Source organism: Meriones unguiculatus, chromosome 7 (genome assembly GCF_030254825.1).
Source record: "Meriones unguiculatus strain TT.TT164.6M chromosome 7, Bangor_MerUng_6.1, whole genome shotgun sequence".
In the NCBI taxonomy this organism is placed as follows: domain Eukaryota; kingdom Metazoa; phylum Chordata; class Mammalia; order Rodentia; family Muridae; genus Meriones; species Meriones unguiculatus.
In genome coordinates, this window is record NC_083355.1 from 44,499,835 (window position 1) to 44,510,011 (window position 10,177).

General features: G+C 44.5%; 1 protein-coding gene across 2 annotated transcripts in view; it reads right to left on the bottom strand.

Moving 5' to 3' along the window:
- Crk (CRK proto-oncogene, adaptor protein) overlaps positions 1-10,177 on the bottom strand; it is a 28,013-nt gene extending 17,836 nt beyond the window's left edge. For both annotated transcript variants that reach the window (XM_021634913.2, XM_021634997.2), the window contains exon 1: positions 9,779-10,177. In XM_021634913.2, the coding sequence (XP_021490588.1) occupies positions 9,779-10,019 (241 nt within the window). In that variant the 5' untranslated portion in view covers positions 10,020-10,177. The remainder of the gene's footprint in view (positions 1-9,778) is intronic.

Below are 10,177 nucleotides of genomic sequence, written 5' to 3' on the forward strand. Positions count from 1 at the left end.
GACAGTTACCCTTTTAAAAAAATTTGGTGGTGTTGGGAAACATACACTATAGTTTTGTTGGATCAAAGTCTTACTTTGTAGTCCAGACTGGCCTTAAATGCAAATGGAATTAGAAGCACGAGCCACCAGACCTGTCTGACATTTATTCTTAAAACAGTAGTTGTTTTCAGACAGGTCTATGTAGCCTGGCTGGCCTGAAACTTAGGCAGACTTTAAAGTCATAGAGATTTCAATGGTTTCTGCCACCCTAGCCCAGTACTAGGACTGAAGGCATGAGCCAAGCCTAGACTATTTATTTATGATTATTATTGTTACTATTATGTATGAGTCAGAGGACAACTCACAGTTGATTTTCTCCTTCTACCTCACTGGGGCAAGGTCTCTCTTATTTTTGCTGTGCCTCATAAGCCAGGCTGACTCCTGAAATCCCTGGAACTTTTAGCTCTGCCTCCCGCGTCACTTAGGAACACTAGGATTACAGAAGTGAGCCACTGTATCCAGAGCTGTTACATGGGTTTCAGGGCTCTAACTCCTGTCACCAGGCTTGCCTAGCTTGTACTCACTGAGCCATCTCACTGGCCCCACATACTAGTCTTAAAATGTTTTTGAAATTTCATTGGGGGGGGGGAGTTCTGTGTTAGAAAAAGGACAATTTTAAGAAGTAGGTCCTCTCCTTCCACCATGTAGTTCCCAGGGATTGAACTCAGGCCATGAGGCTTGGTGGAAGCGCTTTTATTCATCTGTTGAGTCATCTCATCAGCCCCAAACATTATTCCTTTTTTAAGACTTATTTTGTGAGAGAATGAATGAATGAATGGTGAGTGAATGAATATACGCTATACCACCTAGGTACAGGTGCTCCCAGAATCCAGAAGAGGTCAAGTCACCTGGCACTGGAGTTACAGATGGCTTGTAAGCCCTCTGATGTGGCTGCTGGGGACAGAACTCAGGCCTAGAAGAGCAGGAAGCTATCTTGTCATGCCTGTCCCCATGTTGCTTACTCTTAATCAACATAAATGTTTAACTCTGAAATTAAGGCAAGTGGTCAAATGAAATTCTACTCCCAGCTTTACTCAATGCACAAAAGAAAAAGGTGTGAGCAGTGTGGTGAGCAAGAAACAAAACAGCATGTCTTAAGACATCTTTCCACATGGCTTTTATTGCGATGGGGGTTGGGTTCCTTTAAACACCAGCAGGAGCAACAACAAAACAAAACAAGCAACAACAGCAATCCACTGCGTGAGATAAAGTAAATCAAAAGGCAAGGGCACCTTTGATGAGGCACCTGTACTCTCGAGAAGGACGGCAACCACTCTGTCCACTGCTTTGGCCTCTCTATTACACAACTAAAGGCAAGTGGGGTGTGCTTGTGTGAGGCCGGAGGCTGCTGGAAGAACCAAAAATACCACCAAGCTAAACCCCTTTGAAAGGTAAGTGCAACAAAAATTCTTGGGGGGGGGGTGTTTTGTTTTTGAGACAGGGTTTCTCTGTGTAGCCCTGGCTGTCCTGGAACTCACTCTGTAGACCAGGCTGGCCTCAAACCAGGAGATTCACCTGTCTCTGTCTCTCAGGTGCTGGGATTAAAGAGAGCATAATCACCACCCAGCACAACAAATATTTAAGAGAATCTGCTTCAAAAGCTACTCTAGCACACAAGGCACAGGCTGGAAAGGCAACTCAGCAGTTAAGCATGCTTGCTCCTCTTGCAGAGGGTTTGGCTCCCAGCAACTTTAACTCTAGTTTCAGGAGATCCAACATCCTTTTCTAGCTTCCAAGAGCACGAGGCACAAAGGTGGTGAAGCGGTGCAGACACATAGATACAGGCAAAACACATAAGTCTTTTTTTTAAATGCCAAAGATAAATTTAACTTTTTTCTTGTTCCAATGCTGCTAAAGCTGCATGGTATAAAGCAGGCTCACTGACCTTTTTCTTTCGGCTAGGCAATCCCAACTAATAAAACATAAGCAAAGCAACAAACAAAACCTTTGACACATTTTTCCTGCAAAGCATTCCTCATCAGTGCTAACACTACAATAACAGAGGGGTGCCTGGTGTGACTACTATGGCCACCCAGATATACGGGGATCAAACCTCATCACTCCAGAAGGAAAGAAAAGGGAGGAGAATGAACAGAAGTCAGATAAGCCCAGACCTCACCACAGCTATGCATCTGGGTTCCTTTTCCCTCCTTCTAACCACAAACAGCCAAAGGCAGGAAGCAGAAGGGAGGGAAAGGAAGAAAAGACTTGGTCAGTCTAGAGGACAGAACTAACTACAGAATTCACAACTGTCTAGGACTTGGAAAACTTACGTCCTCTAGAGCAAACTTGGGCGAGATTCTGAACGTGCAGCTTGGATACTCGGATGGAATTTACTGGATATGGGATATTGGTCTTCAAACTTGCTGGGCAAGATTCATTTTGAGAGTGTCTTACTAAGGTGCCAGGGCTAGCCTTGAACTTACTCTGTAGCCTAGACCAAGTCCTCAACTTGTGACCCTACTGCCTCAGCCTACCAAGGAGCTGGGAATACAGGCTTAAATCACTAGATCCAGCCTAAGAGTGCAGTTAAGAATAACATCAAAAATAACATTAGCCTGGGGTGGTGGTAAGCGCCTATAACCACAGAACCTAGAAGACAGAAACATAAAGACTTTCTAATTTCCTGACCACCCTAGTCTACAAACTTAGTTCTAGGCCAGCTATACAGTGAGACAAGAAACCAAATAACTACGTAAATAAATAAGCAGACAGTTGGGATTTCTCTTTCTTTTTTTCTGTTATATGCTTTTCTGCTATCTGAAAACCCAACTACTTTTAAGCTTTTCAGGCATTGGGAAACACCAGTTTTTACAATGTCATTCCCTGAAGACTAAAACACCTGAGGGCTCTGTGCTAAAATAAGCAGGGTTACTTCCGGCAAGATCACCAACAACTGCTCCACCATTGGACTCCCCCCCCAAAAAAAAAATTTCACAGCACTTCCTCTTTCTCTCATTACCAATCCTTTCTTCCTATTCCCATGCCTAGAGACATTTATACAGAAGTTGCTTAAATAATTACCTATTTGTCCAATACAAAGGATTAAAGGCTGCTGCCCTTCCATCTAAGAAGAAGTCTTAAGACTACAGAAGCCCGATATGGTAATGTTCGCCTATAATCCCAGTATTTGGGAGGAGAAGCAGGGGTATCACAAGTTCAAAATCATCCTTGGCTACAAAGGGGAGTTTCAGGCTAGCCTGGGCTACATGAGACCATTTCAAAAAATATAACAAATATTGAGAATAAGCAAGTGAATAAAGACAAACAAAAATCTCCTTAAAAAGCAGTGCATATTGGCATGGTACTCTGTAGACCCATGTTTGATGGAATCAGACTCTCACTGACTGTATAAGCTGATATCTAGTTTCTTCTCTGTGCTTCAGTTTTTTTGTAAAAAGAGAGTCAAACACCTATCTGACAGTTTCTAAAGTGGCCCATGAAGAGAACTGGCTAATCTAAAATGACCAGGCTAAAATAAAACCCCTCTCCAAAAAGCTAAAACAAAAACTCTGCTTTAAAAAAAAAAAAAAAAAAAAATAGTGGCAAGGCAGCCACTGAGATGGCTTAGTAGGTAAAGGGGCTTGCCATATAAACCTGGAGACCCAAGTTTGATCCCTGACACCCACATAAGCATGGAAGGGGAAAACCAGCTCCCACCAATCTCCACACCTCAGCACACACACCTGATAACAACAGTAAGAATTAAAATAAATAAACTGAGCAGTGGTGGCACACATCTTTAATGCCAGCACTTGGGAGGCAGAGGCAGGCAGATCACTGTGAGTTTGGAGGCCAGCCTGGTCTACAAAGTGAGTTCTAGGAAAGCCAAGGCTGCACAGAGAAACCATCTCATAGATAGATAAAAATGTACCCTAAATTCACACAAAATAAATGAAGGGACAAAAAGTGGCTGGCATACAATAGATACTCAAGGAGACGAAAATTCAGCTTCCTCCTTCCCTCAAACCCTCTCAACTCCTTATGAAAATGTTCAATTCCAGGCTGGCAATGGCTCAGCAGGTAGAGTGTGGTGCACAGGCACAGGATCTGATTTTGGATTCCCAGCAAACACAATGAAAAGCCAAGTGTGGTGACACCCTCCTGTAAACCCAACAATGAAGGATCCCAGGTGGCTAACAGCCAACCAGTCTAGTTGTCTGGTGAGATCCTGGTATAGCAAGATCCTCTCTCCAAAAAATAAAGTGGCAATCAACAGAGGAAGAGGGCCAACACCCACCTCTAGCCTTCATACTCTGGTACACACAAACACATCTACATTACAGACCCAATGCCAAGAAAATTTCAAGTCACCCAAAAATCCTTTGAACTACACTGTTTGCCAGAGAAGATTCCACAGTATCTCGGAATTTCTCAAAAGCAGTATGGCCTGATAAGTTTGACAAACTCAGAATTCTCCCCTAGAAATTTGCAACTCACAGGAGTGTAGGCAAGTGCTACAGTAAATAGACCTATTTTTTCTTACCATGACTTTTTTTTTTTTTTTTGCATAAATTCTCTAAGAATGTCTATAGTAACTACTAAAGAACTTCTCTGGAGGGCTGAAAGATGATTCAGCAGTTAAGAGCACATGCTGCTTTTGCAGAGGACCTGGGTTCAGTTCCCAGTATGCACAAAGAAGGGCACAACCACCAGTAAATCCAATTCCAAGGGACCTAATGCCCTCTTCTGGTCTCAGCAGGCACTGCATGTACATGGTATAAACACTTTGCAAGCAAAATAAACACACATAAAAATTAAAATATTTTAAAAAGAAAGACAAAGGCAGGCGGTGGTGGCACACATCTTTAATCCCAGCACTTGGGAGGCACAGGCAAGCAGCTCGCTGTGAGCTTGAGCCCAGCCTGGTCTACAAAGTAAGAACAGGACAGTCAAGGCTACAGAGAAACTCTGTCTCAAAAAAAAAAAAAAACAAAAAATAAACAAATAAGAAATAAGAAGACAAGAAACAACTTGCCTGAAAGCATCCAGCTCCACAATGAGTTAAGATGATCAGAGCCAGAGCCTTGTGCAGGCTAAGCACACTGTTATCAGTAAGCTACATCCCTAGACCAGGGTAAGAGCTGAGGCTCCCTCACCTTAGGCCAACAGGTAGCAAGGTGCACAGGTGACAGTGATCACAGGGCTCTTTCCATGGTGTGGACCAAGGTTCCTTTACACCTGGAGCCCTCGACCCCTTCCTACCCAGTGTTATTCCCTAAGAGGTCCTGTGCTTACCAACCACACTGTGTACACCAGAGAAACTTTCAAAGCTGACAGGTTTTCCACTTCACTTCTAACATCGATATGTTCTTAAGATTGATATTTATAACCTGGTCACTTACTCAATACACTTGAGTCTTTCAAGCACTTTCTATGTTTGAACCCATTTACTCAGTACAATAGCCAACTATGAGGATTTGCTATTTTTCCAGCTTTCACAAATGAAAAAAATTGAAGCAAAGAAAAGTTTAAAAACACAAAAATCACCCAGTTATCCAAGGAAGAATTGGCACACAGGGCTGGAGATGTGGCTCAGTGGTTAGGAGTGGCTGCTTTTTCAGAGGACTGGGTTCAATTCTCAGAATGCACATGGAAGCTCACACTATCTTTAAGTCTGGTTCCAGGGATCCAACACTCTCACACAGACATAAATGCAGACAAAACACCAATGCATATGAAATAAAAATAAATTAAGGGCTTAATTTAAAAATAAATTAAGAGATGGCTCAGTGGTTAAGAGCACTCACTACTTTTCCAGAGGACCCAGGTTCAATTCCCAGCACCCACATGGGAGCTCACAACTGTCTGTAAGTCCTGTTTCTGGGGATCCAACTCCCTTACACATGTAGGCAAAAGAGCAATGGACATAAAATAAAAATAAATTATTTTTAAAAAATTGAAAATGGGTGGTGGGGCCAGGTGTGATGGCACACACCCTTGATCCCAGCACTTGGGAGGCAGAAACAAGTGAATCTCTGTGAGTTGGAGACCAGTTTGGTCTACAAAGTGAGTCCAGGACAGCCACGAATCTGTTACAAAGAGAAACCCTGTCTCAAAAAGCAAAAAAATAAATTAAAAAAATAAAATTATAATGGGGACTGGAGAGGTTGCTCAGCAGTTAAGAGCGCTGGTTGCTTTTCCAGAGGACCCAGGTTCAATTTCCAGCAGGACATGGCAGCTCACTCCTGCTTCAAGGATCTGAAACCCTCACAAACAGACATGCAATCAAACCACCATGTATATAAAATAAGGTGTATGTATATAAAATAAAAATTAAAAAAAAATTTTAAAAGTGGCAGGTAAATAAAATGTCCAATGTGGTGACCTGCACCTTTAATCCCCGCACTCTTGAGGCAGAGAGCCTGAGCTACATAACAAGACTCTAGCCAGCCAAAACTAATAGCGAGACTCTGTCTTTATATTATACATGTGTACATACACTCACACACTTCATTCAAGTTTGGCTTTGGGCCTCTACTTCACTACACAGCCAGGGATGATCCTGTTTTTTTGCCTCCACTTCCTAAATGCTGGGATTATAGCCCTTGTGGTTGAGCCTGATTGTGTGATGCCGAGGATTGAAATAGGGCCTTTATTCTTGCTACAATGAAGATCCTATCAACTGAGGTACACCAGTAGCTTCTCATTCAGCTTAGAGGAAAAAGTAGTGGATCAATTGTTCTAAGTCTTCCCAAGAGGCTAAAGCCCAACCTTACAGAGTATGAGCAGTAAACTTGAACAAACTTTCCCCTTTGGCTCTGGGGCACAGTCAAGATGCTCCCACGCTACAGCAACACAGGAGATCACCTGTGGGAGCTAAAGATCTATGGTAAATTCAAATAGGATCATTATCTGAGCCTGATGGCTCATGCCTATAATCCCAACAGAGAGGCAGAAACAGGAGGATCTTAGACGTTAGCCTGGTCAAAACAGTGAGTCCCTTGTCAGGGCTACAGAAAGACCCTTTCTCAAACAAAAAAGGTTACTGAGCTAAGGTGACAACCCACACTATCTTCAGTGTGCGCACATAGGTGCATGGTGTGTGCATGAATGATATGCACGTATGGAGGCCAGGAAAACCCCCAGAAGGTGGTTCTCTTATTTTACTCTGGGATCCAAGAATCAAACTCAAATCACCAGGCTTGCATGGCACGTGCTTTTACTGTCATCTCTGTACGTAACAGCACCAAGCTTCTTGCTCCTTGGAACAGGAGTGACAGTCAGTTTTGAGCTGCCATGTCATGCTGGAAATTGAACCTGAGTCGTCTGGAAGAGCAACCAGCGCTCTTTAACTGCTGAGCCAGCTCTCCAGCTGGCTCTTATTTTTATTAATTTATTTAAAAACTTGAGTCAAGTACACCAGTGCACACCTTTAATCCCAGCACTCAGGAGGATTTTTCTGAATTCAAAGCCAGTCTGGTTCATATAGAGTTGCAAGCCAGCTAGGGCTGCAGGGTAAGACCCTATCTCAAAACCAAAGAATGGAGTTTCCTATAGGCACCGCAGGCATCCCAAAGAAAATAAACACAGAATATCAAAACAATACAATAAAGGGTCAGTTCTCAGGTCACACGGTCTAGTTCAAATTTTGGTTTAGTTACATACTAAATGTTACAAGTGAGAGGAGTTCTAGTTCCACTTCTAAAAAAATGAAAATATCTAAATGGAGACTGCAGTATTTCACTCACTGGATTGTTGCGGGCAGTAAATTATATTTGGCAAAAAAAGTACTCAGGAAAGCATCTGACATACAATAACCAGCCAGTAAGTGCTAGCTATTAATATTATATATGTCCCTCTAAAACTCAAGTAATTCCTGTGTGGCTTCAAAAGAAAAATGGGGAGAACAGAGATTAAGTACGTATCATAAAGACAGTAAGCGAACTGACTGTCCTACAGAGAAAATGGGGTACATGACAGAACAAATTGCCACAATGTCAATGAACTTTCCACACTTCACCCACAAACTGGCAATCTTCTCTCCTAGGCCAACCACCCATTTTGGAAAGGTGGAGCTACTGAGATATAAAACCACAGGCTCAGGTATAAATATCAAACTAACAAGCCCACCTTCTGCCATTCCCACATTTTCTACCAAAACACACACAGAGAAAGCTGAAGACTAAATAAATCCCTTGCCTCCAACTACTGGGAATAAAACTTAGGCTGTCCAAATGCCAGGCAAATAATCTACCACTGAACTATAACCCGTAACATAACATTTTGAAGCAGAGGCTTTTTACATTTTCCAAGAAGGCTGGAACTTGTAAAATCTTCTTGTCTCAGCCTCCCACGTGCTGAGATTAGAAGCACACCCTATAAAATCTGGCTGAGATTTGAATTTCAGTAACATACTACCTTACTATTGCACTTAACACAAAAATAGAATTTATTTTGTTTAGGGAAAATATGTTAATTACTTTTCTCACCTTATTTCATATTATGAAACCAACAAGACCTAGAAAGATCTAAATTTGTAAACTACAAAGACCTCAATAGTCAAGTTTTCCCCCTACTTTGTGTGCTAACAAAAAGGACTGCCTACCCCATCTCCTTATTTCTGGCCAAAGTGAGTAAATCTAAATGAGGACTTTCTTTTTAGGCAGGTCTCCTAAAAGACTAGCCATGGACTGGCTCAGCTATAGGAAGGAAAGGCTTGCACTTCAAACATCCAAAAAGCAAGAAGCTTGGTGCTGTTACATACAGAGATGACAGTAATCTCAGAATCACTTTGCAATGCACAAACTTCATGAGCAAAGTGCATGGATTTCCTTAACACTGCAAAAGACAACTGCAATAACATGGGTAAGACAGTTACAACTCGATGGTCCCAGACAAGGAAGACCGGATGGGATAATTATTCCTGGCGTGTGCTCCAGCCAGCTCTGCTCTCAAATCCTGGGAGGCTGTGACCACAGCACCAACTCACTGAGCAAAAAAAGAACCAGAAGTGCATGACTGACAAGTGTTTAAGCCCAGGAAGAATGAAACTCCATTCACTTCCAGGGTTGTTCTCATTGGCTTATGCCTGGTTTATTTTCTGAAAAAAATTTTTTTCTTCCTCCACTAATCACTTTGAAACCAGAAACTCTAGTTGCAGCGGGCAGTCTTTTGGACACAATTTGCCAGCTAGGCTTCAATTATGCTGGGCTGGTCACAGAAAGCTTTTTTCTATTACGAAGTCACTTAGTTCACCACCTTCGTATTCCACAAGGGAAGAGCACGGTAAAAAAGATTTTGGAAAAATGCCCAAGAAAGGAAAAAGCTGACCGGCTTCCTGAGGGTGTCTCCATCCCTCCCAGCCAGGCAGTACGTGGTGACTTCCTACCGAAGGCCACCAGGGGAGTATGGCCAAACCCAGCTCTAACACTGCAGGAAACGTTTCAAGCCTAAAAGCCACTTGTAGGATTAACAGATCCATTCTGGGCACCTTTGCCAAATGATGTCCCTGCAACATCCCCATTAACTCTTTGTCCCCAATTTGCCTGGCCCTGCCCTGCCCTTGGGCCTGACCCTGGCGCCCAGCCCCACCCCGGGGCCGCAGCAGTTCCCCTTCCCCGGCTCCCAAGGCACACCCAGAGGCCTCGGTAAGCGGCTCCTCCTCCCCCACAATCCTGCTCGTAGGTGGGAACCAGCTGGGCTGAGGGCATCTCCCCCGCTGGGGTCCCTCCAGCAGGAGACCAGAGTTCCACGGCCCTCACCCCCGCCCGGGGCCTCCCGCCCGTCTGTCCCTCACCCGGCGGAGGCTGAGCGGGCGACGGAGGCACTGGAGGGCGCGGGCCGCTGCTGTTGATGATGTAGTGGGAGACGCGCGAGTTTTCGGAGACGCTGAGCACATAGTCCCCGGGGCTGGTACTCGAGTCCCGCACCAGGAACACCCCGTGCCGCTGGCCCTGCAAGAGCGCCACCGCCTCCTGCCGGCTCAAGCGGCCCCAGTACCAGCTACTCCGCTCCTCCGAGTCGAAGTTGCCCGCCATGGCCGCCTCCGCGCCTTCACACTGGGCCGCCGCCGCCACGCGCGCCCCTCCAGCCCTGGCGCCCGCCGCCCAGCGGACCGGCTCCGGTGTCAGCCTCCCAGCAGCGCCCGAAATGGCGGCGGCGGCCGCGGGCCTTCCCCACCGGAAATGACGCGCTC